The sequence below is a fragment of the Hyla sarda genome, chromosome 8 (assembly GCF_029499605.1).
Source record: "Hyla sarda isolate aHylSar1 chromosome 8, aHylSar1.hap1, whole genome shotgun sequence".
In the NCBI taxonomy this organism is placed as follows: Eukaryota; Metazoa; Chordata; class Amphibia; order Anura; family Hylidae; genus Hyla; species Hyla sarda.
In genome coordinates, this window is record NC_079196.1 from 124,539,394 (window position 1) to 124,557,670 (window position 18,277).

General features: G+C 43.8%; 1 protein-coding gene across 15 annotated transcripts in view; it reads left to right on the forward strand.

Moving 5' to 3' along the window:
- Nucleotides 1–18,277, forward strand: part of GULP1 (GULP PTB domain containing engulfment adaptor 1) — a 1,103,506-nt gene that overhangs the window by 429,546 nt on the left and 655,683 nt on the right. For 13 of the 15 annotated variants that reach the window (XM_056535167.1, XM_056535165.1, XM_056535168.1 and 10 more), the window contains one exon: nucleotides 8,055–8,121. In XM_056535167.1, the coding sequence (XP_056391142.1) occupies nucleotides 8,085–8,121 (37 nt within the window). In that variant the 5' untranslated portion in view covers nucleotides 8,055–8,084. Of the gene's footprint in view, nucleotides 1–1,474; nucleotides 1,495–7,024; nucleotides 7,045–8,054; nucleotides 8,122–18,277 lie in introns of those variants that run through there. The other 2 variants (XM_056535175.1, XM_056535174.1) reach the window with 2 other exon arrangements.

Below are 18,277 nucleotides of genomic sequence, written 5' to 3' on the forward strand. Positions count from 1 at the left end.
CTCTCTGCTTCCAGTTTGTAAGGTGTAAAGAAGGCTCTAATACTACTGTGTGAGACTGGCATACAAATTTTTGCATATGTGAAAATTAGCATATGTTAATTTTCGCATTTGCTAATTTTCCATGCATGCGAATTTACACTTATGCAAATTTTTCGCATATGCGAAAATATAACGCGAATATTACGATTATGCGAATTTAGCGCATATATGCCGAATATTCGTCCATATATTCACGAAATATCGCAAATTCAAATATGGCCTATGCCGCTCAACACTAATATTTATTAATGACCTTGTAGAGGGGTTGAATAGTAAAGTAACAATCTTGGCAGATGATACTAAACTCTGTAAAGTGGTCGACACAATTGGGGACACTGAACTGTTACAAATGGATCTGGAAAATTGGAGGTTTGGGATGGGAAGTGGCAAATGAGGTTCAACACTGATAAATGTAAGGTAATACACATGGGGAGGAAAAATCCGGGCTGGGATTATGTATTAAATGGGAGAACACTTGGGAAGACTGACATAGAAAAGCACTTAGGAGTCTTAGTTAACAGTAAATTTAGCTGTAGTGACCAGTGTCGGGCAGCTGCTGCCAAGGCTAATAAAATCATGGGGTGCATCAATAGGGGCATAGATGCCCACGACAAGGAAATAATTCTACCGCTGTACAAATCACTAGTCAGACCACACATGGAATACTGTGTACAGTACTGGGCACCAGTGTACAAGAAAGATATAGTGGAGCTGGAGAGGGTTCAAAGACGGGCAACCAGGGTAATACAGGGAATGGGAGAACTACAGTATACAGAAAGATTATCAGAATTAGGGTTATTTAGTTTAGAAAAAAGAAGGCTTAGGGGTGACCTAATAACTATGTATAAATATATCAGGGGGCCATACAGAGATCTCTCCCATCTATTTATACCCAGGACTGTATCTATAACAAGGGGGCATCCTCTACGTTTAGAGGAAAGAAGGTTTCTACACCAGCACAGACGGGGGTTATTTACTGTAAGAGCAGTGAGACTGGAATTCTCTCCTGGAGGAGGTGGTCATGGTGAATGCTGTAAAAGAATTCAAAACGGGTCTGGATGCATTTTTGGAGAGTAATAACATCCCTGGTTTTGTATACTAGATGTATAGGGACAGAACGTTGAACCAGGGATTTATTCTGACTGCCATATTTGGAGTCGGGAAGGAATTTTTACCTCTAGTATGAGGGTTTTTTGCCTTCATCTGGATCAACTCAGTAGGGACTCATTAGGGATATAGGTTGAACTTGATGGACTCATGAACTATGTTACTATGTTAAAACATTTAGGTCCACTCTCCTCCCCCGACTGACTGCATGGTGTAATGCGCTGTTGTTGGGTACCCCCCTGCCGACACAAGCACTGGAGGCCCATAGCACTGGAGGCCATAGAGGGCAGAGATTCCACGCCATCCTCGAATTATCGACCCATATCTTTGCTCAATTTGGATGTAAAGGTATGGGCCAAACTACTCTCTCTCCGTATAGGGCCAATTCTTCTGGGGCTCATCCACATATATCAAACGGGATTTGTAAAAGGTAGGGAGGGTAGGGATAACACACATAGGGTCTTTCACCTCATTCATCATGCCAAGCAGTCACATACCCTGCTACTCTTGTTAGGTACTGATTCCGAAAAGACATTTGACAGAGTAGCCTGGGATTACTTACAACATGCCTTGCTAAAATTTGGTTTCCCCCCTCCTTTTATTGGGGCGGTAATGTCCCTCTGACCCTAGGGCTCGCATTAAAATCAACGGCACCCTGTCTCCTTCCTTCCCGATTAGGAATGAGACGAGACAGGGTTGTCACATATCCCCGACCCTCTACATTTTGGTTATGGAGACTCTGTTGCAGGCTCTCCGTCAGGATGCAGACATTGAGGGACTTACCCTGGGGGGGATGCACTTAGTTGCAGCGTTGCTGACGACTTGCTAATCATGACCACTAACCCCCAACGTTCCCTTCCTAAACTACAATCATTGCTAGACATATACAGGAGTTTATCTATTTTTAAAGTGAATTACACCAAGTCGGAGATCTTGAATATATCAGTTCCCCAACACCTCGCTGAGGTCTTCATCCCCTTACTTGGCCACAATCCAGAAACAAATATCTGGGAATTATAGTTCCCTGTACACTATACGACCTCTTCACAGCCAATTATGTTCACTAGGTTAAAGACACAACTAGACCAATACAAACTGCCCTTCCTCTCTTGGATAGGTAGGAGGAGCCTATCGCAAACGTACATTGTCCCGACGGTGTTGTATACATTGCAGGTGGTCCCGATAGCTCTTCCCCAGCGGTACCTTCTCCAATGGAAGCAATTATTCCATACATTCCTGTGGTCTGGTAAGAGACCGCGCCTACCTTATACCCTACTAATTAGAGACATAGGCTCAGGCGGCTTGGGTGTCCCAGACATTTCCCGTCTACATAAGGCGATACACCTACAGAGATGGGTAGAATTGGTGAGGGAATCGCAGTCTCCCGTGCATGTGGGTCCCTGGAGGTACATCAGCTGAACCGAGAGGTGGGCTCGGCCTCTCGGGCCCTTTGGCTCCCCTCTAAGCACTGGACGCAGGTGGTGACGAACCCACTGACTAAAGCCACATTGGCGATTAAGCGGACAGAGGACAGACAGCAGAGCGACCCCCTCGCACGTAGGACTATCTCCCCGGGGATGCCGAGTTCCTTGGTTCCCTTTCTCGCTCACCCTGAGTCGACTGCAATAAATGACTTATGGTCTCTACTGGACCGAATCCCGCTAAGAGACCTGTGCCCCAATGGTTCTCCCCCTCAAATGGACATATCCAGATTCTGTTCCCCACTCCCCCGCCCAATTTTTTCCACTGCTATATGATCAGAAGAGCGTGTGCCGCGATGCTTAGGTTGTGCTCCATTGGTTAGAAAAGTTTTCTCTTGCTGCCCCTTCACCAACCCTTTCCTTACGCCTTGTCCGGAAAACCATGTCGCAAGAGGAAAGCTCTTTGACTCTGCTATTCCTGCTTTCCTGGGAGAAGGAGCTGGGGATCTCCTTGACAAGGGAGGAACGTGGTGAAGTGCTTTGACACTCACACGGTTTCTCCAAATGCGTCAGATTGCAGGAGGGCCACTACAAACTCCTCTCCAGGTGGTACCACACTCCAGAATCACTGTTCCACAGGGGCTTAACTACTGATAATAGGTGCTGGAGATGTAAAGTAGGAGTGGGCTCATACCTTCATATCTGGTGGTCTTGCTCGGCTATAGTACCGTTTTGGTCGGAGATTGGTAAAGCTGTGTCTACTGTTCTAGGGAAGACTGTTAATATGTCACCTGTTCTGGTGCTCTTGGGGCTTTCCACTGCTGATTGCAACCTTAATAGGAGATCTCTGGTTGCACAATTGCTTCCGGTAGCAAAGGCCTTGACACCTCTGCATTGGTTACAGACGGCGGCCCCCATGATGCCACTTTGGCACCAGAAGGTACGCAACCTTTGCAGGATGAAGGAACTGGCCAGCTGGAGCACTGGCTCCCACAAGAGTTTCCTGACGGTTTGGTCACCCTGGCTCCGACATCAGGAATCGCTGCTAGGGCACCTTGACCCCCAGGTAATCTCATCATCCCAGTCTCACCCCCTGGCTTATCTTTGGCGTCTGGACTCACCCGTTCCTCCTTTAGCTGCCACTAACCACCCTCCTCCTCTCCTTTACACATCTCATCTCTTCTCTTTTCTTCCCTTTCCTTCCTTCCTTTATGTGTCTTTCTCTTTGGTTCTGGCCGGACCTCCCCTTCTTTCCTTCCTTCCCTTTTCTTCTTCTCCTTCTCCTTTCTCCTCTCTTTCCCTCTTTTCATTTTCCTTTTATCCCCCCCTCTCTATCCCTTCCCTCTTCTCACATTTCTGCCTTTTCCTTTCACCCCTCCTCCTTGCTCCCCAAGCTTCTCTAGCTCCCCAAGCTTCCTTTTTCCTTTCCCCTTCCCCCCCTCCCCCTACCACATTCTCCTTTCTCTTTTCTAATTCTCCTCTTTGGCCCAACTGCAGACCTCTATTCCTTCTCGCTCCCCACTGTTCTCTCTTCCCTACTCTTCTGTATATTTCCTATCTCTTCTGGACTGGTTGACGGCCCACATCTATCTTTTCTTGTTAGCATCCCTCTTCTCCTATACCACGGGATGGCAGGGGCCGCTCCCTTAGGGTCTCTGAGAGTCTCCTTTATGGTCACAACCTTATTATCTTGCACAGGGCTCTGTGCTAAGGGCTCACCCTTTACCTGTATACAGATGAGCCGACCTTCTCGACTGTCCCTCAAGCACGACAGTGCATTGTTTTGTGACATGTTGTTCAAATTCATTATGGCCAGTCATGCTAGACTCTCAGTGCCTACATTATTGTACTGTTTGTATATTGTTTGTTTCTAAAATTTGAAATGAAAGAATTGATAAAAAAAAAAAATGCTGGTGTTACCCTAATTTTTTCATTTTCACTAGGGAAAATAGGAAAAAAGCACCCCTAAATTTGTAACCCCATTTCTTCTGAGTAAGAACATACCCCATATGTGGATGTAAAGTCCTTTGTGGGCAAACTACAATACTCAGAAGAGAAGGAGCGCCATTGGGCTTTTGAAGGCCACGTGTGTTTACAAAGCCCCCATAGTGCCAGAACATAGTGTGAGCATTTACAAAGGTGTCTGACAAATTTTTGGAACAGTGGTCTTTGAAAATGAAAAATGTAATTTTTCATTTGCACAGCCCACTGTTCCAAAGATGTGTCAAATGCCAGTGGGGTGTAAATGCTCACTGCACCCCTAATTAAATTTTGTGAGGGTTGTAGTTTCCACTGTTCTGGCACCACAGGTGGGCTTTGTAACCACACATGGTCCTCGACTTCCATTCCAAACAAATTCTCTCTCCAAAAGCCCAATGGCGCTCCTTCTCTTCTGAACATTGTAGTTCGCCCGCAGAGCACTTTACATCCACATATGTACATCCACATATTTACATCCACATATACGTCAGAGCTGCCGGACGTATCTATACATTATACAAGACGATCGCATTGGGTGTCAGGAGTGACACTCGCTGCGATCGGTCTATTAATGTAGGTACTGCAACTCCCAGCATGGAGCAGAGTGTGTTTCATGTTGGGAGCAGTAGTACCTGCAGTAAGGGACAGATCACAGCGGATGTCACTCCTCCTGACACCCACTGCGATCCTCCTAATGTGAATGTCGGGACTCAGCTGTTCCCACGGCTACAGAGCCGGGAGAAAAGGTGATGCTGAGCAGTAGATATACATCCTATATCTACTGCCCAGCAAGAACTTACAGTATGCCTGCAATGTGTATACGGTATACATATTGCTGGCTCACTTAACCCCTTGCGGAGCTGTACTCTATGTGCAAGCCCGGCAAGGAAAGCGTTAACTTACACTGCTAGACAGTGTAGGTTAACCCTTTGGGCAGTATACACTATATCAAGCTATCTATAGATAGCTGTATATAGTGTATACAGAAGACGAAGTCTGCTTACTTCCCTCCAGTCCCGGCTGGGTCTGTGTAGCTCCGCCCCTAGTGATGACATCATTAGGGGCGGAGCTACATACAGAAGCCAGGCTGGTAAGTGTGAGGCTCTGTTCACATTGTACATTTTGTATAATGTGAACAGAGCCTTCTGGCAGTGTTTTCCCAGATAGGGAGACTCCAGCTGTTGCTAAGCTACAACTCCCAGCATGTCCAGACAGCCAAAGGCTTTCTTGGCATGCTGGGAGTTGTAGTTTTGCAACAATTGGAGACTCCCTGTTTGGGAAGACATTGCAATATGGGCGTTCTCCCCAGCAGACAGCGCCAAAAATTTACTAACCAATTTTTTTTTTCCTTCTCTTTTCAGATCCGTGTATGTAGAGGATTGCGGCGGATTAGGAGGACTACTGCGGACGAACTGGATTTTTTTTTCCATTTAATAAAATGGTTAACAAGGGCTGTGGGGGAGTGTATTTTAAAATAAAATAATTTTTCCAATGTGTCTTTTTTTTATTGATTTTTCAGGCTTAGTAGTGGAAGCTGTCTAATAGACGGAATCCATAACTAAGCCGGGCTTAGCGTTAGCCCCAAAAACAGCTAGCGCTAACCCCCAATTATTACCCCGGTACCAACAGGCCCGGAGCGTCAAAATTAGCGCTCCTGGGCCTAGTCGGTAACAGGCTGGCATTATTTAGGCTGGGGTGGGCCAGTAACAATGGTCCTCGCCCACCCTGGTAACATCAGGCTGTTATCCTTTTTTTTAATAAATAATACATTTAAAAAAATGCATAGGGTTCACCGTATTTTTATTCTCTGCCAGATACCAACCAAGCAGCAACAGCCTGACATTACCAGGGTGGCCGAGGACCATTGTTACTGGCCCTCCCCAGCCTAAATAACGCCAGCCTGTTACCTCCTAGGCCCAGAAACGCTATTTTTTCATACTCCGGGCCTGTTGGTAGCGGCACTTCCGGACACCCCTGTGGCGGCAGGTACCGGGGTAATAATTGGGGGCTAGCGCTAGCTGTTTTTGGGGCTAATGCTAAGTCCGGCTTAGTAATGGATTCCGTCTATTAGACAGCTTCCACTACTAAGCCTGAAAATTAAATAAATAAAAAAAGACGACACATTGGAAAAATTATTTTATAAAAAAAAAAAAAAACTCCCCCACAGCCCTTGTTAACCATTTTATTAAATGGAAAAAAAAATCCAGTTCATCCGCACTAGTCCTCCGAATCCGCCGTAATCCTCATTATACATGGATCTGAAATGAGAAGAAAAAAGAAACACAAAAAATTAGTGTGGAAATTTTTGGCGCTCTCTGCAGGGAGAGCGCCCATAATGCAATGTCTTCCCAAACAAGGAGCCTACAATTGTTTCAAAACTACAACTCCCAGCATGCCTCACACTTACCAGCCTGGCTCCCTTTGTAGCTCTGCCCCTTATTACATCATCACTAGGTGGCGGAGCTACACAGACCCAGCCGGGACTGGTGCAAGGGAGGTAAGTGGACATCTTCTGTATACACTATATACAGCTATCTATAGATAGCTGTATATACTGTATACCGCCCAAAGGGGCTATAGGAGCAGGGAGTCCTGTCAGTCTGGTGACGGGATTCCCGGCTCCTGTACAGTATACACGGGTACACTATGCACCCCTTTATACTATACGGCCGGGCGCTCAGCATCCGACCCACAGAATGGTACCTGAAGATAGTGAGACCGGGCGCTCAGCATCCGACCCACAGAATGGTACCTGAAGATAGTGAAAAAACTGCAACAGGGTACAAATTTGGCTGTTTCCACACACCAGGAAAAACGCCAGAAAAACTGCCAAAATGCAGGAAAAAGCTGTGGCAGGTTTTCTGGTGTTTTTGCTGGCTTTTTTTTTAGGTGTAAAAAAGAAAAAAAAAGTGGAAGCCTAGCCTTGCTTGCCCCCTTTTTTTTCCAATAGGGTAATATTGAAATCTTTGAAGTTAATGTCCATCCACAGTTTTATTGCAACTCGTCACTTTGTAGTAATGGAGTCCTAGTAGAAAAAATAATACCTTTTTATAAGGCTGGGTTCCCATTACGTTTTCCCCCATACGGGAGCACATAGGGCAGTGGAGAGCTAAAAACTTGTGCTCCTGTATGCCTTTCTATGCGCTGCCCTATGTAATTCATTTCAATGAGCCGACCGCAGTGAAACGTTCAGTCGGCTCATTTTTGCCCCGTATGCGCTTTTACAACCGGACCTAAAACCATGGTCGACCACGGTTTTAGGTGCAGGGAAAAAGCGCATACTGGGTAAAAATGAGCCGACCGGACCGAACGTTTCACTGTGGTCGGCTCATTGAAATGAATTACATACGGGAGTGCATAGAAAGGCATACGGAAGCGCAAGTTTTTAGCTCTCCCCTGCCGTATGCACTCCCGTATGGGGGAAAACGTAATGGGAACCCAGCCTAAGACTGCAAGTGGTTAGCACTCATTTATGCTTTGTATCGCTAATACATCTTTTCAATTTAGTTTTAGAAAGAAAGACGTTGAATTGCTTCCATGTACAACATGAATCGGGCATTTAGTAGAAAGAAAGGTAAGCATTTTTTATAAATCACAATAGAATGTTCCTCTGTACTTGTGTCCAGAAAGGTCAAGTGTTTTCTCACTGAAACTGATTGATCCATAACACATTAATTATTGTGGCTAGTATATTATACCAGATTACCAGAATTATTACCAAAATTATTATGTTATGGAAGACTTTATATAGTATAGCAAATTGATTTTTTGAATGCATCTTATCAATCTTTCTTTAATACTATATTTAGAGACAATTACAATATCATTAAAGTTGAGTGAATCGGACTAGGTCAAATTCTTTCCGAACTTCATGAAAAATTTGATTCGGACCGAATCCGGACTTCGACTCGATTCGAATTAACAAATTTCTTCATTAGCAACACCCCTGCGATCGTATAGATGCGAGTAGCTTTCTCCTGCACTCACATCTCTGCAATAGATAGGACGATCGTAGCGGGTGTCAGGAGTGACTGCAGGTACTACTGCTCCCAACATGGAACACACTCTGCTCCATGCTAGGAGTTGTAGTACCTGCATTAATAGACAGATTGCAACGAGTGTCACTTCTGACACCCGATGCGATCGTCCTGTGTAATGTATAGATGTGGGCGGCCAGTCGCTCTTCTCTGGTCCTACTGTAGTATGAATATATTCTGTATATATACCTATTATTCATATTTCCCGCAGAGAGCGGTGAGTGGCTGGAACCATCTGGCCAATCACAGCTCTCTGCGGGAAATATGAATAATTGATGTGAATTCTATTCACATCACTGGTCGGCAGAGTATAGTGCAGAGAAAGAGCGCAGGAGAAAGCCGCTCCATCTCTGCAATAGAAAGGACAATCGCATTGGGTGTCAGGAGTGACACCTGCTGTGATCTGTCTATTAGTACAGGTACTACAGCTCCCATAATGGAACAGTCTGTTCCATGCTGGGAGTAGTAGTACTACCTAAAAAATAGAGAAAAAAAGTGAAACACACACACACACACACACACTTTATTAAACATAATATTAAAATAAATTACATTTAAATCACCCCTTTCTACATTTCTATTATTGTCGGCTACATTTTAAGGTCCCTGCCCACCCACATAAATTGATCCCTGTTTAAAAATTAACTTTAACATTTTTTTTGTCTTTCAATTTCTGGGAGCGGGCAGGGGGCATATACTCATGCTACAGTGGGACCAGAGAAGAGCGGGCGACACCTGATGCGATCATCCTATCCGATCATCCGATCATCCTATCTAGATGCAAGAAAGCCACCCACATCTATACATTATACAGGACGATCGCAGCGGATGTCAGAAGTGACACCCAGGGCGATCTGTCTATTAGCACAGGTATTACTACTCCCTTCATAGAACAGTCTGTTCCATGCTGGGAGTAGTAGTACTACCTAAAAATAAAAGAAAAATTTAGAAAAAAAGTGAAATACACACACTTTATTAAACACATTAAAATACATTACTAATTTTTTTTATTTATTCTGAGAATCGTCCGAATCAAATTTTTCAAAAATTCGCTCATCTCTAATTATCATGTAAATTGTCCATGAATATTCAGAAGTCTTAATGTTCAATATATGTGTTACGCTATGCGCTCGGGCCTCACACGGTGGCCGTGAGAGCATGGTCCCTTTACCTTCTGCTGCCGACGGGGCTGGGACTCGCATCGCAGGACGCACCCGCATGCAAGCCCCAGTCCATCACTCTCCGGGTGTTTCTCCTGCCTCTGCCTCTCTGCTCCGGCACGCGTGTCCCTGTCCCTTAGGGCGTGCGCGCGCCTGAGCTTTAAGATTTAAAGGGCCAGTACGCTCATTAGTGTAACCACCTGTTGCCTATTTATAAATTCCTCCACCCTCCTGCTGGATCTTTGTTGCCTTGTGCCCTAGAGAAAGCGTGCCATAGTATTGCCTTGCTGTGTACCAGATCTCCTGCTCTTGTGACTTGACCTTGCTCCTCTGCCGCCTGCCTACTGAACTCTTGCTACATTCCGACTATGCTACTGTGCCGCCTGCCCTACTGCTATCCTGACTATGAGTTGTCTCATCCCTCCTGTGCCTCGCATCTCCTCAGCCGCCTGTGTGGCCGAGACGTGCCAGGGGTAGCGACCTGGGTGTTGCCTGCAGCTGCAAGCCCATCTTGCTTTGCGGCGGGTTCTGGTGAAGACCAGCGGCACCTTAGATTCCGCTCCCTGGTACGGTCCGAGTCATCTGCCACACAGGTCCAGCGGATCCACATACATCGGAGTTCCTGTCTTCAGAAAGTGAGTGTTACAGTAAGATCCGGCCATGGATCCCGCTGAGGAACCCCTGCCTGAAGTTGCGGATCTTTGCTCCGTTGTGATACGTCAGTCGCAGCAGTTGGCCCGACAGGCGCAGCAATTTTGTATACTTGCAGCCATGATGCAACAGCTTTTCGCCTTGCAACAGCAGCAGGTACCACAATCTGGCCCACTCCCACCTCCAGCTCCTGCAGTGTCTGGCTCCCACTGCATCTGCCTTTGCCTTCCAAGTATGATGGGGATTCCAAGTCATGCAGAGGCTTTGTTACACAATGCTCCATGCATTTGGAGCTTATGTCTGAACTGTTTCCTACTGAACGTAGTAAGGTGGCCTTTGTCATTAGTCTACTTTCCGGAAAAGCCCTGGCTTGGGCTACACCCCTTTTGGACTGTGGTGATGCAGTATCCTCCAATTTGTCAGCATTCTTGGCAGAATTTTGCAGTGTCTTTGAGGAACCCGCATGTGCCTCTTCAGCTGAGACGGCGTTGCTGAACCTCTGTCAAGGGAATTCTACTGTTGGTGACTACGTGGTTCAGTTCCGCATTCTAGCCTTTGAACTTGCCTGGAATGAGGAGGCCTTGTGTGCCACATTTAAAAAAGGACTGTCAAGCAGGATTTAAGATGCCCTTGCAGCACGAGATCCTCCATCTTCTTTGACTGAACTTATCCACTTGGCCACACGCATTGATGTGCATTTTGCCGAAAGACAGGAGAAATTGCGCTTTGAGAGGGAATCTGCCCGTCTGACACCGGTGTTCCAACGTCCACCTCTTCTGTCTCTTGCCCCTCTTGCCAAAGAGGTTATACAAGGAGATCGGTCTCGTCTTACGCAACAGGAGAGGTCACAAAGACGTCATGAGAATTTGTGTTTGTACTGTGCTAGCCAGGAGCACTTTCTCAAGGACTGTACAGTTCGCTCGCACCTAGGGTATGTGGGAGAGGCGTCCCTGGGTGTGAATACTACCTCTCCACCCTTAACTATTCCTGTACAAGACTTCGCTTCAGCCAAGTCCTCCTTCAGTGCTACAGAATTTTTGGACTCCGGATCAGCAGGTGACTTTATTGTTGCAGCTTTAGTCCACAAGTATCATCTTCCTCTTACTCGGCTTGCCAAGCCCTCGTTAATCTCCTCTGTTAATGGACAAAATCTGGACTGTAAGGTTCACTTCCATACTGAATCTCTCGTCATGCAAGTGGTAGTATCACATAAAGAAAAGATTGAATTCTATGTTCTGCCACACTGTACTTCTGAGATTCTTCTTGGTCTTCCTTGGCTGCAACGCCATTCCCTGCAACTGGATTAGAGAACTGGAGAAATAATTCGCTGGGGACAATCCTGTCAAAATTTTTGCCTCCAACCTGTTCTGCGTAAAGTTGTTTCTCGTCTTCCACCTATGCCTGGCCTGCCGCCACCCTACCAAGATTTCTCGGATATCTTCTGCAAGAAACAGGCTGAATCTCTGCCTCCACATCGTCCTTACGACTGCCCTATTGATCTTCTGCCTGGTACCACTCATCCCCATGGGAGGATATACCCTCTTTCAGTTCTTGAGACCAAAGCCATGGCTGAGTATGTCCAGGAGAATCTCCAAAAGGGATTTATCAGTAAGTCCTCTTCTCCTGCTGGAGCAGGTTTCTTCTTTGTAGGGAAGAAGGATGGCTCACTCCGTCCATGCATTGACTACAGGAGACTTAACAAAATCACGGTCAAGAACCGTTACCCTCTACCTCTTATCTCAGAACTTTTTGACCGTCTACGTGGTGCCAAGGTCTTCTTCAAGCTGGACTTACGCGGTGCGTATAACCTCATTCGTATCCGCAAGGGAGATAAATGGAAAACCGTCTTCAATGCTCGTGACGGACATTTTGAGTATCTTGTAATGCCTTTTGGTCTCTGCAATGCTCCAGCCATTTTCCAGGAGTTCGTCAATGATATCTAGCATGATCTTCTCTACACCTTTGTTGTGTTATACCTAGATGACATCCTGATCTTCTCTTCCAACTTAGAGGAGCATCATGCTCATGTTCATCTGGTTCTTCAGCGACTACGGAATAATCATCTCTACGCCAAACTGGAGAAATGCCTGTTTGAAAAATCTAGTTTTCCGTTTCTTGGCTACATTGTCTCTCATCAGGGCCTGCAGATGGATCCAGATAAGTTGTCTGCAGTATTGGATTGGCCTCGTCCCTCGGGCCTACATGCTATTCAACGCTTTCTGGGATTCGCTAGCTATTATCATCAGTTTATCCCACATTTTTCATCCTTGGTTGCTCCTATTGTGGCTCTCACTATAAAGGCATCTAATCCTCCACATCTAGTCCCCTCAAGTAGGACTATGCTTAGTAAATTTTTGGAAGAAATGGGTTGGTTGGACCTATGGAGGGCTCTGTACGGGGACTATACCAAATATACATGCTTTAGTACCTCTTTTCAAGCAGCCTCTCGTATTGACTTATTTTTAGGAAATAGAGAGATCAGAGGGAGAGTTAAAAAGATTGTTTGTCATCCATGCTCTATCTCTGATCATACTCCATTGGTGTTGCATTTGGAGACCGGGAAAGGTGGGAAACCTAGGCCCCCCTAAGAATAAACTCCCATTGGCTTACAGTCCTTGGGAAGGAAGAATTCTTGGAGGAAGAAATTAAGGCCTTCTGGCAAATACATAGGAGTCCGGCAGATATTGGGATAGTCTGGGATGCTTTTAAAGCCTTCTTTAGGGGACTCTTATCTTATGAAATGAATAAGAAGAAAAAGTCATTTAGGGAAAAAGAGGAGGAGTTAATAAATGTAGTTAGGGAAGCAGAAAATTAATTTTCTGTATCAATTACCACTACAAATATGAATAAATTAAAGGGGGCCCAAAGGGACCTGGCTATGTGGCAAAGGGAGGAAGCGCAGAATAAGGTATTTTTTGTAGGTCAAAATATTGTGAAGGAGGGAAGCCGAACGCTATGTTAGCCCGGCTAATTAATTCCCAGGGTTCTAGTCAGTTAAGTGGATCCATATATGATAATGATGGGGAAATGGTGAATGAGCCCGAGAAGATAGCCAAGTTGTTTGAGTTTTTTTTTTATAAACTATAGCTCCGAAGCCCGAGAGGGAGAGCTCGAATGTAAGAACTTTCTTCTTCAGGCGAATCTACCTAGAATAACGTTACAGGAGGGCCTGGATTTAGACTCATCAGTTTGAGTGAGGTGAGAGAAGTTATTTTATCCTCCCCAGTTAAATCTGCCCCGGAACCGGATGGGTTTATTTATATAAAAAAATTGTTATTATTGTTATGGATTGGCCCCTATAAGCTTAGATATTATTAACCCCTTAATGACGAGCGCCGTAAATGTACGTCCTGGTGAGGTGGTGCTTAACGCACCAGGACGTACATTTACGTCCTAAGCATAACCGGATCATGCGCGGCAGGTCCCGACTGCTGATCGCAGCCATGGACCCGCCTGTAATGGCGGACACCCGCGATCCCGCGGATGTCCACCATTAACCCCTCAGATGCCGTGATCAATACAGATCACAGCATCTGCAACATCGCGGTCACTAAAATGGATGATCGGATCTCCCGCAGCGCTGCCGTGGCGATCCGATCATCCAGCACAGCAAACGGAGGTCCCCTCACCTGCCTCTGCTGCCTTCCCGGCGTCTTCTGCTCTGATCTGCCTTCCCGCAGACCAGAGCAGAAGATGACCAAGAACCCTGAACAGTGCTGTGTCCTATACATAGCACTGAACAGGATTAGCAATTGAGTGATTGCTATAAATAGTCCCCTATGGGGACTATTAAAGTGTAGAAATAAAAGTTAAAAAATTAAGTTAAAAAAATTTGAAAACCCCCCTCCCCTAATAAAAACGTAAATTGTCCCATTTTCAATATTTCACCCCCAAAAAGTGTTACAAAATATTTTATATACATATTTGGTATCGTAACGTGCATAAATATCTAAACTATTAAAATAAAATGTTAATGATACTGTACGGTGAATGGCGTGAACGTAAAAAGAAAAAAAAGTCCAAAATAGATGCTTTTTAATAACATTTAATTCCCAAAAATATTTATAAAAATGGATTAAAAGTTCTATATAAGCAAATATGGCATGAGCCCTCATACTGCCATTTATACGGAAAAAATGAAAAAGTTATAGGTCTTCAAAATAGGGGGATTTTAAACATACTAATTTGGTTAAAAAGTTTGCTATTTTTTTTAAGCGCAACAGTAATAGAAAAGTATGTAATCATAGGTATCATTTTAATCGTATTGACCCAAAGAATAAAGAACACATGTCATTTTTACCATAAATTGTACGGCGTGAAAACAAAACCTTTATGAAAGTAAATTTGAACCCACTAGTAAAGAAAATGGAGAAGAAGATGCAGGTTTGGGGGAAACTCCCCTTATCAATGGCTGACAGAGTAGCCCTGATAATAATGATAATGTTTCCCCAGCTCCTCTTCCTTTTGAACTCAGCCCCAGTTTGGATCCCGGAGTTTTGGTTCAATCAATTCCATAGAAAGTTAAATCGATTTATTTGGGGGGGGAGGAAAAGGCCGAGATTGAAATATGGGGTGCTGTGTGCTAAACCAGGGGAGGGGGGCTGTGCTGCCCAAAATTTTTAATTCTACTACTTGGCCCATATAATCAAATTTATTTTGGATAAAAATAATAGGTTGTGTCTACAGCACTGTAGGTTGATTAATGCATGGGATGGTTTTGGGATAATTCACATATACAATATGTCTTGGGATTCACATATACAATATGTCTACTTTATATCAGCATCATAAAGTGGACATGTTTTTTCTTTAATACATTAGAGAGCTTCAAAGTTCAGCAGCAATTTTTCATGAAAATTTCAAAATCTGAATTTTTCAGGGAGCAGTTCAGTTTTGAAGTTAATTTGAGGGTCTCTATTAAAATCCCCCATAATCGACCCCATTATGACAACCGCACCCCTCAAAGTATTCAAAATGACGTTTAGAAAGTTTGCTAACTCTTAACCCCTTAAGGACCCAGCCCATTTTCACCTTAAGGACCCGGCCATTTTTTGCACATCTAACCACTGTCACTTTAAGCATCAATAACTCTAGGATGCTTACCTTTCATTCTGATTCCGAGACAGTTTTTTCGTGACATATTCTACTTTATGTTAGTGGAAAAATGTCATCGATACTTGCATCATTTCTTGGTGAAAAATTCAAAAATGTTATGAAAAAAATTGAAAATTTTGCATTTTTTTTTACTTTGAAGCTCTCTGCTTATAAGGAAAATGGATATTCCAAATAAATTATATATTGATTCACATAAACAATATGTCTACTTTATGTTTGCATCATAAAGTGGACATGTTTTTACTTTTGGAAGACATCAGAGGGCTTCAAAGGTCAGCAGCAATTTTCAATTTTTTCACAAAATTTTCAAAATCGAAATTTTTCAGGGACCAGTTCAGATTTGAAGTGGATTTGAAGGGCCTTTATATTAGAAATACCCCATAAATGACCCCATTATAAAAACTGCGCCCCTCAAAATATTCAAAATGACATTCAGAAAGTGTGTTAACCCTTTAGGTGTTTCACAGGAATAGCAGCAAATTAAAGGGGTACTCCGGTGAAAACCTTTTTTCTTTTAAATCAACTAGTGGCAGAAAGTTAAACATATTTGTAAGTTACTTCTATTAAAAAATCTTAATCCTTCCAGTACTTATTAGCTGCTGAATGCTACAGAGGAAATTCCTTCCTTTTTGGAACACTGATGACAGTGCTCAGTGCTCTCTGCTGACATCTCTGTCCATTTTAGCAACCATGCATAGCAGATGAAAGCTAAGGGCAACATGGTGGCTCAGTGGTTAGAACTGCTGCATTGCAGTGCTGGGGACTTGGGTTCAAATCCCACTTAGGACAACAATAAATAAAGTATGAATTGAAAAAGATTAAGGAAGTGTGAGATGTACTCAATCTGGTGTGGTGACCGAGAACTTCAGTCTGGGTATAATCTCCTGTATACCCTGATTAAGCAGAAAATTCGTAAAGATAAATGGGGGTGACTGGTTCTCAAGGTCTTGAGTGTGATGGAAATGTGTTATATGGTTTTGTCTGTGAATATGTAATGATGATAGTGGTGTTTATGAATAATTCAAGAGGGTGATGATGGGTGTTTGTATAAACTTGAGGGTATGTATATATATATATATATATAATGAAAGAGGGTGATAGGTGTTCCTGTATAAACTGGAGAATCTGTATATAATGATCAGTGTATATGGGAGAGAGGGAAAAGTATGGGGGAGAAAAGTATCTTGATAGGTGTTTGTGAATGATTGGAGAGGGGGATGGTAAGTGTTACTGTATAAATTGGAGAATATGCATGTATATAATGAATATTTGTGATGATAGGTGTTTCTGTATAAACTGCAGGATGTGTGTGTATTTATTGATCGGTGTATATGGGAGAGAGAAGTATAGGGGAGAAGGAAATGATTGAAGGAGAAGGGGGATGATGAAAGAGAGATAGAGGATGGTGAAAATAAGAGAAAAGGCTCTTACTTGGATAGATAAAAGCGTAATTTATTTGTAATTTAATAATATAAAACAGGAAAAAAAACGCTGGGCCCTAGTCTACTGACTACTGAGGACGGACCTAGAGGGTCCGAAACGCGTCTAGTCTTAAGGCAGTAGACACCATTGCAAGCACTATCATCACCAGCTGAACCACAGGATCATCACAGCGCGCCAGGATTCTATTACGCGCCCAACACGCTCACCGCCACGAGGAGAAGCCGAGCACCAGTGACCGCAGACAGCCACAAACAAGCGGCTTCGTTTCCAGAGTGAGGACCGACATCACAAAGTCCATAGGAGTGACCGGGTGAGAGGTACATAGTACCACAAGATATTTCTTCCCCCTTTCCACTACCCAGCCTTGCAACTGCTGGAGCTTCCTCCTTTTGGCCCACTGCCAATCCATGGCTCCCTCACTCTGTTAGAGACAGCACGCACCCTCGCAACATTGACACACTGTGTCCCATTGAATTGTACTACCAACTACGGTCGCAGCACCGCTACATTGTGACTTTGTTTCTTCTTTCTGGCATACGGTCGCAGCACCGTGGACTACTTGACTATTTCACACATCTCTACGGTCGCCGTACCGAGAGCAATTGACTTGGTCTGTTATACCTTGCGGTCGCAGCACCGGGTTCATTTACCTACTATTGCACATTGTATAACTATTTAGTGCTTTTCATCTACTGACCTTGTTATGAATTACATTTATGAATTATTTTAACTGTTTCATATGCATTGGAAAGTATAAGCGCTAGGGACCAGCGTTTTTTCCTGTTTTATATTATTAAATTACAAATAAATTACGCTTTTATCTATCCAAGTAAGAGCCTTTTCTTTTATTTTCACCATCCTCTATCTCTCTTTCATCATCCCCCTTCTCCTTCAATCATTTCCTTCTCCCCTATACTTCTCTCTCCCATATACACCGATCAATATATACACACACATCCTGCAGTTTATACAGAAACACCTATCATCACAAATATTCATTATATACATGCATATTCTCCAATTTATACAGTAACACTTACCATCCCCCTCTCCAATCATTCACAAACACCTATCAAGATACTTTTCTCCCCCATACTTTTCTCTCTCTCCCATATACACCGATCATTATATACAGATTCTCCAGTTTATACAGGAACACCTATCACCCTCTTTCATTATATATATATATATATATATATATATATATATATATATAAACATACCCTCAAGTTTATACAAACACCCATCATCACCCTCTTGAATTATTCATAAACACCACTATCATCATTACATATTCACAGACAAAACCATATAACACATTTCC